The following is a 20,369-nucleotide window of genomic DNA, read 5'->3' on the forward strand; positions in this document are numbered from 1 at the left end:
AGGTATGTTATTCAAACACTTGGTTCGAAGACACTTTTTGATGCCTATTTACATAGCAGCAATGATTCTTAGTTGTGGTCAGAAATTCTGTTTTCTAAGAACTTCTTGATGTGGGTGGCACGGAGTTTGTTTTTGCTGATACATCTGTCAACCAGAAGCTAACCACCAACTTATCCAAAAAACAAGGGCAGAATCTTAGACCTAGAGAGGGAGGGAGGGAAGGGACAACAGAGAAATAGTTTTGTCTGTTTAAAGGAGGCTGATTCCTCCATTTGATGAAAAAGAAAAAAATGGCACAGATCCTTTCTTTTAATTAAGGATAATATAGATCATTTGTGGATCATTCCAAATGATCATTCAAGCCATGGTTCCACTTTTGTTTTTTTTAACTTTCATATTGATTTGAGGCTGCTGAATGGTCTCAAATGATCTAATTTGTGTATGGCTGCTTTACTGCTGTGTGAATGGTGGGGCCAGGATATCTGACCATGAAGAAGAGAATGTTCTAGTCCTATCTACTTTCAGCATGCTCACTTGGACAGTCCCCCAGGGATGAGTCTGGAGCCAATTTATGATTACCATATCATTTCCTGCCCCTAACCAATTGGCTCCTGTTTTTATTACAGACTTTCAAAATTTCTCAGCCAGTCTATATTGACCTTGAAGAAAATGCTGCTGGAGAGTGTGAACATGTACTTCAAGTTAAATTCTTAGATTCATGATACCACTGTGATGAGCTCCTATAGGAGAACTCATTTCTTCCTGTCCCTTTGGGATTTGGGCATATTCTGTGGCTAATAAACTGATAGCTCACACTTTCTGCTGCATATTTATTGCATCTCGTAGAAACTGATAGTTCCGGAAAAAGTTTTTTAAAAAAATACATTAACATCGATTTTTCTAGTTATCCATTCATTGCTTGGGAAATAAAGAATATAATTAAAATACAAAAGAGAATTTCAAACCACTAATAAGAACATTTTCTTTTAAATAGAGGATTTCTAAACTAAATGTCAGGGGAGAGAGAGCCGTGACAACAGAAGAAAGGAAATTTACCGGAATTGCAGCTGCAGTTCCCAAGATGTAGAGGAAAAAAAGCACAGTCTTCATGATTTCTAGACCTGTGAACCAAGAAGATAATAATCGGTGGTAGGTAAAAGTTTCCTTGTGGAAGATTAAAAGATAATCTTAGCCAATGCTGAGCTCAGTCTTGTCTTTTGTATTTGAAGCTAATTGCTATCTTTGTGGACTAACATGTCTGAAAAGATAGATTAATGACAGTTCTTACTCAGTTGTGTCCCTGTGAAAATTATTCCTTGATTTCTTGGACCATCTGGGTTCAGCAAAACCTATCTCCATTTAGGACTGTGCGTAAAGGCTCTGTGCAGATTGTGGGTCTTAAGATTGGTGAGTATTTGTAATGAAGGTAAAAGTCACAGAATAAAGTAATATGGTATGTCAGGTTTGGGTAAAACAAACTGCCTCCTTAGTGGTAGAGAAAAATACTCATTCAATGAAGATTTTTAGTAATAGAACATGGCACTGCCGCAGACTACTCTCATAGACTAGAGGGTGTCAATGTTCATCCAACGATTGACACCCTGGATTGGCAATCTGTGATTTGGAGGTGGCCTGTGGATAGGTTTGGTTTGGTAGGCACTGTATATTTCAAATCACTATTTTAAAATCCAGAGGTTTCATGTAAAAATTAAAATGAAAGGATATAAATACTCAAAACTCATCACTTCATAATTATTTTACTACATTTTACTGTTATCTACTCTCTTGAGGTTATTTCCACCCATTATATCTGTAGGTGGAAATACTATATCATGTGTGCTACTGCATGTCTCTCCTCAATTCTGTTCAATGATGTCATATTATTAGCTCAAAATCAGTCATGGTGGGAGGCTCACACCATGAAAACCATCAAATGCTATCCATCCCTCCTCAAACCAGTTGTTAAACACTTACCAGCACACCACTGGATTATTTCTAATGTGTAACTAACGGAAAAATACATAAAACTTAATGACTAATTATAAGAGATATTGTGGGAATGTGAGACGGAAGAGTCTTGAGTTATCACATTTCTAATTTGAATAACTGGGTTAATGATGATGTTAATCACTAAGATGAGGGATTATAGGAGGAAGATCTAGTTTTAGAAGAAAGATAATGGATTAGTTTTGGGCTTCTTGAATTTGAGTAGAGATATCTAGTAGGTACTTGGGTAAATAGGTCTGGAGGTAAGCTTAGAGTTAGGGCTCCAGATACAGTTTGCGTGTTGTTAGCATGAGAAGCTGCCATGCACTGAGTGGAGGAAGGAGGGCTGGAGCCAGAACCCTAGGGAGTGAAGATCATTAGGTTCCATCATAGGGAGGGAAAAGCTAAAGATACAAACAATGAGAGAAAGGAAACTCGCATAAGAAAAAGGAAGTATTAAATATCACAGAGAGTTCAAAGAAAACAAGGCCAGGAAATTATCCATTGTCTTTGGAAGTATGGAGGTTATTGGTGGCGAATTCAGGGAGAGCAGTTTGTTGGAGAGGTGTCAGTGGAAGGCAGGCTATGGTGACTGGAGAGTGAGATTTTTGTTTGTTTGCTTGTTTTGTTTGTCACTCTGTCACTCTGGATAGAGTGCAATGGCATCATCATAGCTCACAGCAACCTCAAACCCCTGGGCTCAAGCGATCCTCCTGCCTCAGCCTCCCGAGTGGCTGGGACTACAGGCGCGTGCCACTACGCCCAACTAAGTTTTCTATTTTTAGTAGAGATGGGGTCTCACTCTTGCTCAGGCTAGTCTCCAACTCCTGAGCTCAAGTGATTCTCCTGCCTCGGCCTCCCAGAGTGCTAGGATTACAGGCATGAGCCACCGCACCACGCCAAGTGATTGGAGAGTGAATAGGTGGTCATGGGGACAGTGAGTGTAGACCACTCTTTAAAAAAGATTGGCTATGAAAGGAAGGAGAGTAAAATGGTAGCTGAAGAGGAATGTGCAGTAACAGGAAATTTTTATTTGTATTTAAATGTGGTCATCCAAGAATTTTCTATTTTCTATGTTTTAGGGAAAGGAGAAGTAAAGAACAAGAAATTGAAGGTAAAGGGTACGAGAAGAGATATGGTAAACACTCATGCTCCCCAGTAAACCGCAACTTCAGGCCTCATTCCCCTGTGACTTTGGCCTTGGTCTTGTGACTTGTTCTGGCCAATGTGACTTTAGCAAGTATGATCCCAGCAGAGGCTTGGCAAACACTTGCACACGAGTATTTGTCCTTTTGTGGAAGCCATCAGCCATGCTGTACAAAAGCTTGAACCAGACTACTGAATGATGAGAGAACCTTGCAGGATGAGAAGCCGGCCTGGATGGTCCAGCCCCAGCTGTGCTCCCAGCTCACTGGAGCCACATAAGTAACTCCAGACAAAATCAGCAGAAGAATCACCCAGCTGACCCCAGTCCAGATTGCAGAATCATGAGCAAATGGTATGACGTTAAGCCAGTTAATTTAGGGATAGATTGTTACACAGCAATAGATAACTGAAACAGGGAAAAACAGACCAGTTGCCTGACGCACTGGCAAGACAGAATTACATAACAGTTAGAGGCATAAGCTCTGAAATAGGACTGCCTAGGCTCTAATACTAATGTGCATAATTTTGGGCAAATTTTGCAGTTTTTTGTGGTTTCAGTTCATTGCCTACAAAATGAGGTGAAGATTAAGCAAGATGATACAGTGTTGGTAAACGTTCAATAAATGTTTGCTGGGCTAATATTAAAGCATAGGTGGAAGGTTTCACTTTGAAGAGAAAGAGAGATTCTTTATTCTTTAAGACAAAAGGGTAGAAAACTTAACTGTAAGGATGTGCAGGGTTTTCAGGAATATTAATTCATTAAGATGGACATAGTTACACTTTCCTTATATTTATATAGCATTTCACAGTTTATAAAGTGTTTTTCTGTATACTCTCTCATTCTACAACAAGGAAAGGAGGGAGATAATATTTAAATGTAAAGATACAGAAGCATGAAGAATCTAAATTATTTGGCCAAATGTACAAGTCTTAAGAGGAGCAAGGACTAGAACGCTGAGCTTTGCATTCAGTCTTCAGTGTTCTCACGACATGGTCTAGTGGAATGGGTTACAAAATAGAAGTCAGAGGTTCTGGCTTTGGGCCCTGGCTCTGCCAAGTACTAAATGCTACCTTGAGCAAATTACTTAATTTTTGCAAACTTCATCTATAGCACGGGGTTATTAGTAGAAGAATAACAATTCTTACTGATGTCAAATGGAGCCGTTGAGGTGCAGAAGCTCTTCGCAACTCTGGAGCACCATACACATGTAAGTGATTATTATTTGCATTTCTCTGCCTTCTGCCTCTCATCAGCATTATTATAGTCATTAGCCTTGTATTACGTTTGATATACGAGAAATGCACGTCTTGTAGTAAGTGTGACATAAGAGAAGAGAACCGTACTTTTTCTCCTTCCTCCCCTAGGTGATCTCAAGCTGCCCAGGAGCCCTAGGTCCAGAACATATTTACTATTCTTTGCTATTTTTCCCATTGAGTTCACTCATGAAAAACATACTCACCTGTGCTATAGTCCATACATTTAAATCCTAGTTTTTTATATTCCTGAATTAATGTCTTTCTACTCTCAGGTAAGAGGTATTTTTTCTTTGTTCTTAACCCAAAGGAGCTACTGAACTGCTGAGAATCCTGGCATAGCTGTAGGGAAGACATTTTAAGGGATAGAACAAGTATAGGGTTTGCCAGTTGTGCAGGCTTTTTGAGAGCCCAAGATTTTTTGCATGGTCCCTGATTATTACTGAATCCCAGGATGAAATGATTTTTTTAGGAGTTTATTTCCATTGTAAAATTGAAAACAAAATTTAAAGGCAGAATATGGTCATGCCATTTAGAATGATCTAAGTAGGAAATCACCTCAAGTTTCATTTATGAAGAAGATGCCCATGTTATATTTTTGAAGGACCTTGTGGGAAATTCCAACATCTAGACTTTAAAGAGCCTTCAGTTCTTCTGTTGTGTTCCATTTGGTCCTTCAAACCAGTCTCTGGACATTTTCGCCTTACTGAGATAATTGTATTTGCTGCACATTGATCAAAATAATTTCATGGCCTTTAGATTCTTATTTTAAGAACTGAACAAATGTGCTGATTTGTATAAATAAGACAGAATGGAGAACTTCCCTGGGAAATGAGAGATATTTTGAAAATGACTGTCACACTGAAGACTCAGGGAGGCTTAATTAGCTGATGCTTGCAAGTACTTTGAAAATCAAAACCATGATGTCCTTGCTAAGTATGATGAATACCATTTATTCTTGGATAAGCAAAAAGTCATTTATTTTGAGACATTCAAATTTGGTATACATTGGCTACAAAATGCAGACTATTTAGTGGAGAGAGAATATAAAACTCTGGTGAAAAATGCAGAGATGAAACAAATTTTTGAATGCATAGTTATTATTCTTGAAGGCTTAAATATGCAGCATTGATGTGAAATTAGATAGATATATATTTTTTGCCCCAATGTCTGAGCTTATTCAAAGGCAGCAGCACAGTTTAAAGAACACTTGGTGTGGAATTGGAAGATCTAAGTTCCGGACTTGAATTGCCTTTTACCAGCCATGAGACTTTGATCAAGTCACTGGTTTCTTCCTCTGCAAAACAGGAAAAATAATAGTACCTTTCTCGTTTATCTTCTAGAGTTGTTTTGAGACTCATGTGATCATATAGTTATTTGGTAATTTCACCAACTGTAAAAATTAAATGAAAGATGTTATCATTTCTTTGAAACACTCATAATGCAGAAAATGGCTTAATAACCCCAATAATTAACAATTCACAGAGACTTTAATTCATCCCTTTACTTAGAGTCCTTATGTTCTTTCTTTCTTTTCTCATCCCACTGTTGCTTTTCATGGATTTAGAGAAGTTAAAGATGAGAGATTTTGGAGAACCTCAAGGAGAGCCTTTTCCTTCTGTTAGGAACAGGATGTCTCTCTTTTTTAAAAATTATTCTTAATTTATTTATTCTGTTGGAGTGTCTCATTACCCAACTTTCAGGAGAATGTCATCTGGAATTTTAAAAGGTGACAGCTAGACTGCATTTCATAGGTATGACCTTTCTGGGGAAATCCAGTATTTGGAATTTCAAATGCTTTAAGTTTTTCTATTGGCTGGGCCATGTGCCAATCAAACAAACATCCAGATGAGTCATCTGGCAGGGTAGAAATAGGTCTCCCATTTAGAACAAAACACTCACAAATGTCAACTCTATTCTAACCCACATGTGTATCTGTCTTGAGACAATTTCTTACATTTCTCACTTAATATGTAATTGTGGTAAAGATGGCTGTAAATTCTTTGCTATTCCTCCCATTGAAAGATGGAGTCTAATTCTCCTCTCCTTGAATCTGGCCTGGCTTTAGTGCATTACTTGACCAATTGGTTGAGGAAGAAGTGATGTTCTGGGACTTCTGAGGCTAGGGCATAAGAAGACTTGGAGTTTTTACCTGGATTTCTTGGAAAACTCATTCTGGGAGTCCCAAGACACTTTCTAAGAGACCGCCATGCCACAGAAGACATTGTTCAACAGTCCCTGCCAATCTTAGCTTTCCATCTGTCCTTGTAAATGCACAGGACTTGTGAGGAGAACCATCTTGGGCACTCAAGACCAGCTCATCTGCCAGCTGGGTACCTCCGAGTGACCTGCTCAAATTCTTGTCCCACAAAATCTTGAGACATTGTGAAACAGTTGTTGTTTTAAGTCACTAAGTTTGTAAGCAGCAATATGTAATTGGAATAAACATTAAATATTTTTATGTGGAACAGCACTCAAGTATATTCATTAGTAATAGAACCACTTATGTTCATCAAAGTATTATCTTATTGAAAAAGTTCATTTTTTTAATCATCGACTGTTTAATAGTAGCTAATACAATGGCTTATATATTTTTTTGGATTTTATTATATGCCAGGTACTGAGGTGCTTAGCTTTACCTATATACCACCCATGCATTCCCACCTGTGACCTCACCTCCGCTTCATAGGAGTATCCACCCAGGGAGAGCTTCCTGAACATCCCTCTTTGCCACTGTGCCCAGTCATGAATGAGGAACATGGAAGCAAAGGACACACACACAAATGGCTTTTCAGGGACATTCTCAAAGATCTATTTCTCTCTTGCTCAGGAGAAATTAGTACATTCCTCCTCTTCTATAACGTGTAATTGAGGGATTACTTTAGTTATATTTAGATAATCCACACAGGCTTATCTGAGGCAAGCTCGTGTGACAGCCGCCTTTCCACACCTCTTCATCATGCCTTTCAGAGTTCCTCATCTTACTGTACCACTCACGGATCTCACTGTGTCGCACCCCAGAACTCCCTACGGGATGGAAGAAAAGAGCACGTTCTCTCTTCTTTTCTCAGACATTTGCCAGCCCTCCAGAAAGTCTCCCCTGCTCCCTGCCCTGTGGTGTTGTGGGGAAAATTATTTAGGCCATATTTATTTTTCTTTGCTCAATTTCTACTATAAAACCTGTCCTTTTATTTTCTCCTCCATGAACGCAAGATTTTCTCATATTCACATTTCTCTGCCCCCCACCTTTTTGCATATTTTTTGGGGTACGGACATTTGGGCAGGACCAGAGTGGATGTACCAAAAAACTATGAGGCTTAAGTTTTAGGGTCCCTCCCTTGCCCAGGCTCCATACAAAGTCCTGTACCTGATTTCAGCTTTTCTGTTCTTAAAAAAGAAGGTCTCGCACATTTGCATAAATTCCTGGCTTCACATAGCCTGAATCCACTCCTAAGTATGGCTTACCTGGGGGTCTGTGACATTTGTGATGTTATAGGACTTAATAATACCTGAATAATTTGCTTCATGTTGTTAATAGCATGACAAGTCACCATTTTTTAGTCCCTGAAATGACCAGATAGATTAATCCTACTCGTTTCCTGCCTTTAGCTCTTCTCTTTACCTCTTAATTTATTTTATTCTCTACCTCCCTGGAATTTCTTTCCCCTGAATGCCTCGTTCTTGGCTTTCTCCTTTGACTGCTCTTATTTGAATTTCCCTTATTAGTTCAACTCTACCAGTATAGTATGAAACCTCTTTGGACGCAGTGGACATTGTCTCTCTTTTGTTAATAGTTTAAGTCAGTTGTTAAATTCTGCTAGTTGGGAGAGGAATTGCAAGTGCTTTCAGCTCTGTGAATGGACCAAGAATTATTCATTGTGGGTAGTTCTCTTCCAGGAATAAGAAAAATAGCTAAGAATACCTAAGAGCAGTTCCAAGTAGCCTCATTCTCATGGTGTTGGGAACCTCTGGGAATAATGGTGTGCTTTGATGAGTATTTAGCTCTTGTTTCCCACTAATGAAAGCACTCTGTCCAAGCAGAGGTCCCTTCAGGGTTCAGCACATGGTCCAAGCTTCTCATGTACCTTGGTGAGGGCCAAGACATTTAATAGGGGAAACAGTTGCTTGCCCCCTTGGCGCAAACTTACTCATTACCTGCCTTCTCTGAAAGAAGCAGGTACGATAAACCCTAATGGATTTTATGGCTGGAGTTTGAGGAGTTCTTTGAAAATAGGGTGAAAACCCAAAGCTTATTTATGCCTTCAGAGGGAAAGGTCTAGAAAGATTCCCTGAAGCAAGGAAAAGACACAGCTTATCCACAGCTGGTCCACAGCTGTAAATTCTTCCTCTCCTACCCAGGGAAGAGATCTTCCCCCCTGGCTGTGTAGACACCTTCCCTTTGCTGTTCCACATGCCTCATCCACGCCCCCCTTCTCTACCCTGTGCCATCTGGGGCCTATCTGAGGTATGGACAGGTTTTCCAGCCCAGTGGTTTCTGCTGGGTTCAGCCAGTGGGGAGCACCACGAAGAGGAATTTAAGGGAAGAAGGAGAGTAGGGCTGAGGAATATATTTCTCAGCTCCCTGCAGGTGTCTGTGTCCCTCTCCTGAAGGTCACAGCACCTCTTGGTGACCCTCTCACTCAGCATTTCCTGTCTGGGTTCAGAAAATATTCCCTCCCCTCACGAGTACAAGCTCAGCTCTTACTAGTCTGTTCCCACAACCTCTGTGGCTTCTCTATCCCCTGCCCACACCTTGGTAAATAACTCTTTAATTACACTCTCCTCAAATTCCCGAATTTGAGTTTCCTGCCTAGAGCCGTCATTTCTTTGCCCAGTCCTTGACCAACACAACCCTTGAGTCAAGATTTAGAATTCAGGAGTTTTAATATTTTCAGATCCCCTGGTAATGAAGCTGCCTCCTACTCCCAGAACTGCCCTGAGTTAAGGTTTTCTAGAGTTGCCTTAGCTGGGGTACATTTTGTCTTCTTTTTCTTCTTCTTTTTTTTTTTTTTTTTTAACAGAGCTCAGCAGTCCTCATTTTTGGAGAAGTCAGAAGCTACAAAATATTTAAATGTCATCAGTACCCAACAAAGACGATTTTGTTGATAGAATGACAAGATTTGAAAACACTATGGAATGGAAGGGCTTAAGAAAGAAATATGGGCAACTAACGTGGGAAGCATTTGGTGTTGGAAAACGGCATTTTTCACTACACAGTGCTCTTCCTTTTCTCTTTCCATACAGTCTCTAGAGAGCTATGGCACCAGGACTAATCTGGGGCCTTGGGAAGTAATTAGTCCTTCTGTTCTTCCCTTCTGTTCCAGTCCTTTCCACATCAAAGGAAGCCCAGCTCGCCAGCTCCGTCTGACTGAACATTTTAAAAACACTGTTTTTGGATGGTTAGTCCCAGAACACATAGAAATTTACTTAATCAAGAGTAGTCTAATTAGCTAAATTGAAACAAAGCTGTACTTTGGATGAATAATACTATACAGGGGAATCCGTTGTTAATTTTTTTGGACAATGACTATTTCCGGCTGCACAACACTAAAATGTACACCCCACATTCGAGAACTAGGCTATGGGTCCCTGGGGCTGTTAGCTCTGTTATCAAGATGCCAGGAAGCAGTCAGCCAAGTCAGCCCCCAGCACGTAGGATCACACCTCACACCTTGCTGTGGCTCCCATCCAAACACACAGGACCGGAGAAAAATAAAGCAACAGAGAAGCAAACAGAGTGAGCATGGGCTGGAATTTTGTGTGTGGGAAAGAAAAGAAGTTAATAACATCCAGATCTCAGGCCATTGTAAACTTACACCAGCAGTCCCCAACCTTTTTGGCACCAGGGACCGGTTTCATGGAAGATAATTTTTCCATGGATGGGCGGGGGATGGTTTTGGGATGATTCAAGCACATTACATTTATTATGCAGTCAAACCTCTCTGCTAATGATAATCTGTATCTGCAGCTGCTCCCCAGCGCTAGCATCACCACCTCAGCTGCACCTCAGATCAGCAGCTGCATTAGATTCTCTTAAGGAGTCGAACTAGATCCCTTGCACGTGCGGTTTACTGTAGGGTTCGTGCTCCTATGAGAATCTAATGCAGCTGCTGATCTGACAGGAGGCGGAGCTTATGCGGTGATGTGAGTGATGGAGAACGGCTGTAAACACAGATGAAGCTCCGCCCACTCACCTGCTGCTGTGCGGCCTGGTTTCTAATAGGCCACAGACCGGTACCGTGGTTGGGGACCGCAGCCTTATGCACTCCAAGCCAGAATATTTTTCAAATCATAAGAAAACATTTGCTTTTGAAATTAATGACTTTAAATCATTTTCGGATCACAAGAAGACATCAATCGGCTGTTTTTATCCGTGAGTTGATGCTGGTACTTGTCTTCCCCTACTTCTATGCCTATCTAAAAGCTACTGAATACAAAATTACTGTGAGTACAAGGTTTAAACCAAACATCATCCTAGTTTAAAACAAAAGCTTCTAGTATTTTCCTCTCTCCATACTTTAGGAAATAATCGAAAAGTTTTTCTAGAAAGAGATTAACTTGTACCCTACTTTAAAGTCCTTAAAACCTACTGTTAGTTGGAGTTGGGGATCAGGGAGGAAAAAGAGAGGAAAAGAAGACATTGGGTTCAGCATTGGTGTTTTGTTGCTTGTGAATTCCAACAGATTATTGCATTGATTTGGAGAGAGTTAGCTCAGAGTTGTTTGGAGCCCAATAACAGGTTGGGAGAATCCACTGAATTAATGGCTTGACAGCTGAAAATGATTCCAATGAGTTAAGAGAGTAAGAACATTCAACCAAACATGGCATATTGCAACAAGTTATCGGTTTTTGTTGTCTTATAATTAAGGTGAATTCTTCTGATCTTTGTAATCTCAGGATACCTTTCCACTGGGTCCGTGAGTAGGTAACTCAGGTTGAATCTAAAAATGCTTTGCTTTTAGGGCTGTTTGCTCATTTTTTCTTTATAAACTGCAAATCTGTATTTTATATACATTCAATGGAGTACAGTGATTACGCAGTAGTGATAGAAATTTGAATAGAATGTCCCTAGTAATTTTATTATTTCAGTAGTTATAGACTTGTGCCAGGTACTTATAAAATATGTATTTCCATAAATTACTATTTTGAGAACTGTCTCTATTTATCTCCATTAGGTTTTAGGAATTCAGGGGGACCCGTCTCCAAATTGCATGTCAGTGTCTACGGGTTGGCTGAAAGGGTGACACATAGCATTAAAGATGTCAGGAACAGATGACAGGAGAATATTGGCCTAAATAACTACCTCTTTACTTGTTTAACATGGCATTCCAAGTGCGATATGCAAAGAAAAAAAAGTGTGTGTGGAGGGAGCAGGTGTTGGCTCAAAATTTGCTTTGGCTAACTAAGGGATCTTAGAGAAAATCGCTGAAACTCTTGACGTCGGATATGAAAATATTTTTTCCTTTTCGTTGAGTGGGGAGGAGTAATAGATTCTGACCTGTGTTCTTAAGCAAGGCAAGCCAAGGTCACTGTGACCTTTCTGCACAGTTGCCTAAGACAGAAGACAGAACACAGGCATATCCCGTGCTTGAAGCCCTTGGTTTAGCTTTTTTTTTTTCCCCCCGTATTAAACGGATTGGTTTTCACCATGGGAGAGGGTGTAATTAGATTTCACCATGAAAGGAAGTTGTAATTAGATTTCTCCACAGTTCCACAATCTCTGTCCCTGGAGAAGCAAGCAAGGGGCTTGAATACCCTTTCCTCTAGCTGGAAACGTAGTCTGGCCAAGCATGCAGAGATTGGCCAGAAAGGCTCGGACGAAATGGGCCATGCATGTGTCAGCCGCCCCCAAGCTCTGATGCAGCGAGGCCAGCTCGGACCTCCAAGACCAGTGCGTGGTCCCTCAGGTCGAGGGTGAACGCTGGGCACGTCATGGCTAACTGCGGCGTGGGTATTGCATTCGGTAGGCAACATGGGACGTTCCTCTGAATGAAACCCGCTGACTCATCTCTGCCTCTTCATCCTGAATTTTGTATCTCCTAGAGAAGGGGAGGGTATCTACAATTTGGCACACCCTGGAACTTCAGTCTCCGTCTAGATTTAGTAGTGAACTTACACAAACAACCAGAATGTATTTTGGGTACTGTGGTTCATTTTGTGTTCTTTTTTTTGTAATGGGTTCCATTTCAGTTTCTATAGTATTTTCTAGAAATTCAGATTAGAGTAAGGTTAGATCAAAGTAGATATATGTACTTATTTCTTTTCAGTTTCTATAGCTTTTTAGAACATTAAATTCAAAATGATAAATTTTAATTTTGAAGTTCTGCCTGTTGCCTTGCCACTTGAATCTAGTTAGCATAACCATCTGTCTCCACTGGGCACTTTTTACATTTCTGTATCTCTTCTCTCTCTTTATCTCCCTTCGCTTTCCTTTCTTCTTAAGCCCTAGCAAGCTGCCTAAACACTGAACTGTATGAACACAGTCATCCATAGCTCCAAAAGGAGGAATCGAATTCCTCTTTTATGTTGGCCGTGGGGATGACTCCTTGGAAATTTTAGTGTTGGTAGCTAATGGTTCAAGTCTTTCTAATTAAATGGCCTCCTATGGCCTTGACATCCTCAGGTAGCTGAGCCCTCCCTCCAATTGTTGGCTCCTTCCATGACAGCCTCTACAAAACTTGCAAGCCCTCCTTCTTCCCTTTTAGACCAAGGAAACTTATTTTAGTGTTTTTGGGTTTCAAGGCTGATGATGACCACTTGACCTGTTTATCTCTTTTTGTCTAAAGTTAAACGAACTAAGAAAGACATACCACATACCCTAGAAAAGTGAGAGGTTTGTGTTGACTGTTTTCCCTGTTACTTTCTTTTTCTTATTACTATTGGCATATCATTTCCTGGAGTCCGTACAGCCCCGCTTCCAAATAAGGCCAGGTATCTTCTGTTGAATTCGCTTATATCAGAGGAAGCCTGTCGGCTGCTATTTTTAGCGATTATAATAACTATGAAAAAATTCCCTTTCTGGGAAATGTAGTAAACAAAGTGATTATTCTAGGTACTTCATAATCAGATTCAAACGGAGCCTCCTCCTTCACCTTGTCTTTACGTGATAGTCAAAGGCTTTGCTTTGAGAGGGCAAATCTCTTAGTCATGTTTTGGCCAACGTATACATGCTATTACCTGATTCAGAGTCAACGCTGACGCCTCAGGGATTTTAAAGTATTAATGAGTCTCTGGGGAGAGCTCTCTGGCTTGGCATTAAAGTCATCCGAAGGATGTAAAAGATGCTCTTCTATTTTGAGTTCTCTGCCGAGTCACCGTCTGACATCAAGATGTCCTAGCCCTGTGAGTGTGTATGATATTCTCAGACTCAGTGATACAGACTTCTCTCAATCTCTGACCTTCAACTGCCAGACGTCCTTCCTAATGGACCCACCGCCATGTGGGTCGGAGCTGGGGATAGACACAGTTCATGCCTGTGGGGGCTTTGAGACTAACGAGAATTCCACAGAGACACTAAAGATGTACACTGAACTTGAATCGAGCAGAAGACACATCCTTTTAGTGCTCAGGGAAGTTTCTTAGGATTTATATCTCCCACGGCCCTGCCCGTGCTCTCAGGGGAGCCGGCCGGTCCTCAAATAGGCCACAATCCCTCTTGCTACAGGGTCTTTGTGCAAGATGTTCACACTCTCAGAGTTCTCTCACCAGCACCCACTCCTCCCAACCACTGCCACCCAAAACACGCACCCCTCGCCCCAGAGTTGAGCTCTAGTCAGCCTTCAGTTCAGGGCAAGCCATCACTGACCTCTGGCGGAGGTCAGCCTCCTCGCATAGTCTCAGAACAAAGGGGCTTTGCCCTGGTAGCACTTATTTCAGTATGTAATTGTATACAATATGTGTTCAAATATACTGTGAATTTTGTCACCCTCCAAAAATCATGCTATAAAAAACAGAGGGATTTGCCTTATATTCTAGTGCTTCTCAAGTCTCTTATATTAAAGGCCACTGTCTCAGTTTCTTCATTTTGTGCAAGAAAATACCATTCGAGAAGACAACCAGAAACGATGCCAAGCAATGCTTATTTTTGTTCTTAGGAAGGTCACCTTGACAGAATGGATGAAAAAGGAGATAAAGATATTTAAAACAGACTTAGTCATTATTCTTGAGGTATGACTTCATTATCCTAAGTGTTGCAATTATGCAGGTTTAGAAAACCACACTTAAAGATTCAGGTGGTTTTAAATAAGCCCTTTAAAGGGCAGTGGCAAAAGCAATATAGTAAGTAATTAATACATGGAGAGCATCAGCACAGGATGAGGACTTATACCTGGGGATTAAATCTGCGACATCAGCAAATTTCCAAAAATTGTGTTATAAACAACTCGCATGAGGATTGATGATGTGTTCAGTATTAGATAATTACAGACTGGATCCACTGAACACATGCATGATGTTAAAGATGCATGTGAAGAGTTTTAACAAAACTGTTTCGTGAAATTTGAAAAAGAAAAACGTCAGTTTTACAAGTTTAAAACATTCAAAGTAAAATGACATTTGAATTGTGCATGTATAACCGTGGATTAAATATCCTGAGTGTACATGACGTTACATTATCCATTTGTACATTTAGGTTGGCCAACATCTTTGGTTGAGGATCTTTTCATTAGAAAAATAAAGATTGCTTCGCATTCCAGGCCCTCTTATGTTGGGTGTATGCGGTTTTCGTTAATGTGATGATTTGATTAGTGACCATCTCCCTAACTACGTGGTAAGCTCCACGAGAACGCAGCCCCTCTATAGTTTTGCTTCCTGCCCGATCTCTGGCATTTTGCATGGTATAGACCGAATACATTAGTTGCTTGAAATGTAAGATAAAAATATTGCTTATTTATATAATTGCATGACCTGGAAAACGCTGGAGAAACTGAAACAGAAAGTTTAACAAAAAGTATTTTAATGAAAGAAACGATGAAAGTTTAACACTTTTGCCTTAGTGTTAATCAAGATGAGAAGAGTCTTCTTTACTCTTTATACATGCAAAAAATCATAATTATTTCTTTTTGTCTCTTTAGACATTCAGTGGTTCACGTTTATGCAATGATATTTCCGAAGCCTCTATTTGTTGTAATTTACTCACTGGGAGATTCCAAGTTCAAAAAGGCCATTCTTATCAGTTTTATGTCTAACCACGAAAAGAGTTATAATAATAGCTACTACTTATGGAGCATTTACATTCATCATCTTAGCTAATCAAACAGCGATCTTATGAATTAGCTGTTAATCCCCATGTCACAAGTGGGGGAAACTGAGGCCCTCAAGTTTAGCAGCCAACCTTTACCATGGGTTGTTTATTAGACACTGTAATAAATGCCTCCTTCAATGCCCATAACAATGTTATGGCTGTCACAGATGAGAAGACAGAGGCACAGAGTGGATAAGATTAAAGAAACCAGAGAGTATGAGTCCCAGGATTTGAGTCCGGGCAGCCTGCCCCAGACTGCTCGCAGATCACCACCGCACTAGAGCACGTGGTGAGGATGGGGGAGGCAGTGAGGACTCGGAAGATGGGTTTACGGCGGGGTGTGTGGCATGGGCTACCAAGTGAGGCCATTTCTATTTCTCTTCCTTTGCTTTCCCAGTTTTCCTGGCTGTGCTCCGTAGTAAAGTGGCCACTGTTTTAGAGCTCTTTTTCATTTTTCAAAAATACCTATTCACTCAATCTTTAAAGGAAACATTTAGCTCCTGCAATTGGTGTACCTAAATTGGTTGCATAATAGGAAGGAAACAAGCCAGGACTGGAGACTTCATTTCTAAAGAAGGATTTTTTTAAGCAGACTAAGAGTTATTTCCCAGAGCAGGCCATGAAGCAGGAGTTTCTCTAGACCCTTTCATTGCTATGACGACAGGCTGCTGCTACACCCAGCCAGAAAAAGCAGCTGACATTTCAATGCGAGGAACATGGGGAGAGGTTGACAAAAACAAAACACAAAGACAAAAAACAACAACAAAAAACCTCTTTCGTTTGGATTTCAGTTAGAGAAGAAAAAATACCCCCTAGAGCAAGTCAAAAGCCCTATTCTTGCCTTTAGAAAGTACAAGAAAGACAAAATGTTGGGGGGCCTTCTTCGCTGTCCAAGTGGGTCAATAAAACAGAGTCGACTGCAAAAGCAGCCCTTCTTCTCCCTCTGTGTAATGGCAAGCTGAACAGAACGCTCTCTTGGGTTCCATTTGACTTGGCCATTAAGAAGATCCTAACTGATGAAGCAGTAAAGACTCACAGTAAAAAATACCTCACGGTGAGCCTTCCCTGCCCCCAGAAGGAAACAGTAGTGTCAGATATACTTTGACATTTCTTTGGATTTCCAACAAGACAATTCGAAGAATATTTCCTTCTTGATCCCCAACCTTACTACCAGAAAAATCTCGTAATGTACGTTAACAGATGCCTCACTGATAATACGAGATTTCTTCTAAGCAATGAGTAAAATTTCCTGTGTGTCTAGCACTCTGCCAGGTACTATACTTGGCATTTAATAAACATCTCATTTGATTTCTACAGCAACCCCATTTGTAGGTTTTATGATCGCCATTTTGCTTCACGGATGGGTAAGCTGAGTCTTGGAAGTATGAAGTGACTGCCCAGGCTCACGCAGCTTGTAGGAGGCAGAGTTGGATTCTAGCCCAGGTGCATTAAACTCTGAACCCAAGTTCTGTCCACTCTGCTGTGCTGACTTTAATGCACAGACCTGGCATTCATATTTTATTTTACAGCAAAATGTATAAGTACAAGGAAGAAACCATGAGGGAAAATCTATTGTCAATTCCCTTTCTACAGAGTTTCAATAGGAACATATAAGTAGGCCAGTACTTTGATATTAGCCATGATTAATTGATTGCTTTAATGTACCAGGCATGACAGTTTTCTTCCCTTAACTCTTATAACAAATCTTAAAGGTAGCTACTAATTTTATGATCCCATTTCCACAAATGAAAAGACTCAGGCCCAAAGAGGTTAAGTTGTTTTCCCAAAGGCACAGGGCTATTTAGTGGTAAAGCTTGGATATAAACCAGGTCTATATGGTCAGATATAAACCAGAGCCCATGATCTTATTCACTTTATTAGCCTGTCTCTCTACCTTTGGAGTAATTAGTCAAGACCACACACTCTGTTTTCCAGAGTTCTGTCCATTTTTTGATGCATAAGACAAAAGCCAGGCTAGCCCCAGGTGGTGCTACCATCACAAGCTCAGAAGATGCTCTGTGAACCCTATAAGAACCAGACCCTGGCTTGGTTGGGCATGTCTTGGGCAGCCAGGCCTTCCAGAGAAATTCTCCTGGATTTATGGGGGTCTCCCCCACTGAAGATCCTTCCAGAGTGATATGGGAAGGCAAAGCACACCTCAAATCTTTTAGCAAGTTGTTTATGTTCTACTTGGTGGAAAAATGTTCTTAACGTGTTCCGAACATTGGAATAAACTTAAGTAAAATAGCAATGTTCAAATCAACTGAGTAAAAATACCAGTCAAGAGGAAATGAAATGAATAATGTTTTGGAGTTGTCCAGAATATATCACTATTCATTTCATGTCTGTCATCACTATTTATTATTTTTACTTAGTTGTTCAGTGAAACCGTACCATGAGAGGCTACTGGGAATTAAATCCCACAGGACTTGGAAAAGAAACCCCACTACACTAACTGTTCAATGGCTGTACAAAAATTCTCTGGAAGAGAAAGGCAAGATTCCTGAATAACACATACATATTCTTTTCCAGAATGTGGAAAGCAGCATTAGTTGATTGGATGATAAGTGAATGAAATAGACTGCTGTGCTTTGCTAGATCTTGTTGAATGCACAGAAATATAAACTTAAATCTTTCCAAAGAGGGCTGTCTTTTTTTTTTTTCTAAATCATAGTTAACAATAGTCATAACCACCAAGGTTTAACTAAGTAAACTGTGAACTGAAAAAAAACTGGTATCCATGAGAAAAGGGAGAATTAAAAAAAAAAAAAAAAGATTTCTGCTGAGTTAGACTGAGTGAACATTTCTATTCAGTGTGCTTAGGCCCTGGGCCAGAGGAGAGCTCAGATACAATGCCAAGGTGACATATTTAACCTCTGCAGATGAAAGGCAGTGCAAAAGAGATACTGTTTCTGCAGAACCTCCTGGTGTATAGTTTCAACAGTATTGATCTGCAGTTGAAAATGTGGTTTTCTCCTGCAGCGCAACCTTTTAATACCTGGGAGGAATGCATAAGCACGGCTTGCATTATTGTTTCATTTTAGAAGAGAGAGTCAGAAATGATACTACCTTATAATATGAGTTACCAAGCAGAGCATCATCAAGAATTAGAGAAATTTTACATCTATGTGTGTGCATCTTAACAATGCTAGTAGGAGACAAGACGCAATCAGTTATAAAGCTATAAAAGGGAGTCAGGAAGGGGATAACAAACAATCACACTAACTCAGAAATAATCAAACAAGAATATGCTATTAGAGAGATTTTCCTGTCTTTTGGAAAAGCTAAATATTCCATTTCTACATTACTGTTAGGTACAGACTGGGACTATAGAAGTCATTAAAGAACTTTAGATAATATAAACATGGAAAATATATAGATTATTTTATTTGAAAGTTTTTTTTAGAAAAAACTACTTTCTTTATGGTTTATTTCATACTTTAGTAAAGCATTTCTACAAAACACATTTCAGGATTTAGGCTTCACCAAGAGCTGAGTGCTACTCGGGCTAACAACAGCTCTGCATTTCTGTCCTGGGTCTTCACTAAAAGCATCATCATTTATTAGTACTTGCTATTTAATCTTGGAGGAAAAAAGGAAACACGAATACAAATGGTAAAATTTGCTACGAAGTGGCTTTTCTGCAAATCAACACAAAAAGTTGATTATTCTGTATTATTTGTACTATTTAGGCAAAAATATTAGACAGCTTTATCAGCTCATGCAAATCAGTTTAACAAATGCCAATTAGACAATACGGTGAAGTTATTAAAATTTATTTACCTTCAGGGAAGGGGCTGGATCCAGAGCCTCGGTAGAAAATTGAAGTCGAATCCCCTCTTTGCACACAGAGCCAGGAAATAAAAGTTTGACAAATACCCAAGAGAAACTCTCTAAATCCCTTTCCTGGTTAGCTCTGCTTCTTTGCCCAGAAGCACATTCAGATCTATTGGAGTTGAAATTCTGCTGCTCTGTCACCTAGTCAGGGTCTGAAGTGACAGATGAGAATTCGGAGGTTGGCATCGGGGAGCGTTTCAGACTGTCATCGTTTTTGTTGCAGATTCCTGGATTTCCTGAGCAGGCCGGGCTCTCTGTGAGGGCACGAGGAGCTTTACAGGCGGTGCAAAGCAAAAGGGAAAGAGCTAACGCCGTTGGCGTGGATGGGGTTAACAGTCCTCCCCTCCAGCTCTCGTTCTCAGCGGCTTAGAACTTGGCCAGAACATGAGCACTTGGCTCTGTGTGCATTTTTTTTTTTTTCTTTTTCAAACAACTCTGAAAGATTTTATAAGCAGCGTCCCCTTTTTTTGGGATTTTTATTTTAAGACTTTGGAAAGAAACTCCATGCTGTTGTTTCTTCCTAAATACAGGACATAGGGGAGTCGGGGTTCAGGAAGGGAGGAAGAGTAACTGCGGCTGATGCGTTTTTACGTTGCGCGAATGGAGATTGTTCTCACAAAGACAGTCTGAATTTTAACAACAGGGTACTTCGGATGCTTTAACTTTCTTTGAATGAGTTCAGAAATTTACATATGTATGAACCATCACTCCTTATATTATAGATCATGTTGGATGCCCATTCAGAGACGTTGCCCTTTAGGGAGTGTTCTCCCCCAAACACAGCCCCGCATGGTTATAATGACGAATCTGTAAGAAGGAATTTTCCTGCGAAATAGACTGGAGGGATGCACGTATTTTTGCCTTGGTGTTCTGGTTATTTTTATATGTGTCTAATCTCTTTTGC

General features: G+C 40.2%; 1 protein-coding gene across 2 annotated transcripts in view; it reads right to left on the bottom strand.

Annotated features, from left to right (window-relative positions):
• SPARCL1 (SPARC-like 1 (hevin)) overlaps window positions 1-19,879 on the bottom strand; it is a 35,090-nt gene extending 15,211 nt beyond the window's left edge. Inside the window, exons 1-2 of one of the 2 annotated variants that reach the window (XM_012647208.1) lie at window positions 5,710-5,720; window positions 1,057-1,121 (exon numbers count right to left, since the gene is read on the bottom strand). In XM_012647208.1, the coding sequence (XP_012502662.1) occupies window positions 1,057-1,110 (54 nt within the window). In that variant the 5' untranslated portion in view covers window positions 1,111-1,121; window positions 5,710-5,720. Of the gene's footprint in view, window positions 1-1,056; window positions 1,122-5,709; window positions 5,721-19,411 lie in introns of those variants that run through there. The other variant, XM_012647207.1, reaches the window with a different exon arrangement.
• Window positions 19,880-20,369: the final 490 nt, after the last annotated feature.

This window comes from Propithecus coquereli, unplaced genomic scaffold (genome assembly GCF_000956105.1).
Source record: "Propithecus coquereli isolate 6110/MARCELLA unplaced genomic scaffold, Pcoq_1.0 Scaffold26, whole genome shotgun sequence".
In the NCBI taxonomy this organism is placed as follows: Eukaryota; Metazoa; Chordata; class Mammalia; order Primates; family Indriidae; genus Propithecus; species Propithecus coquereli.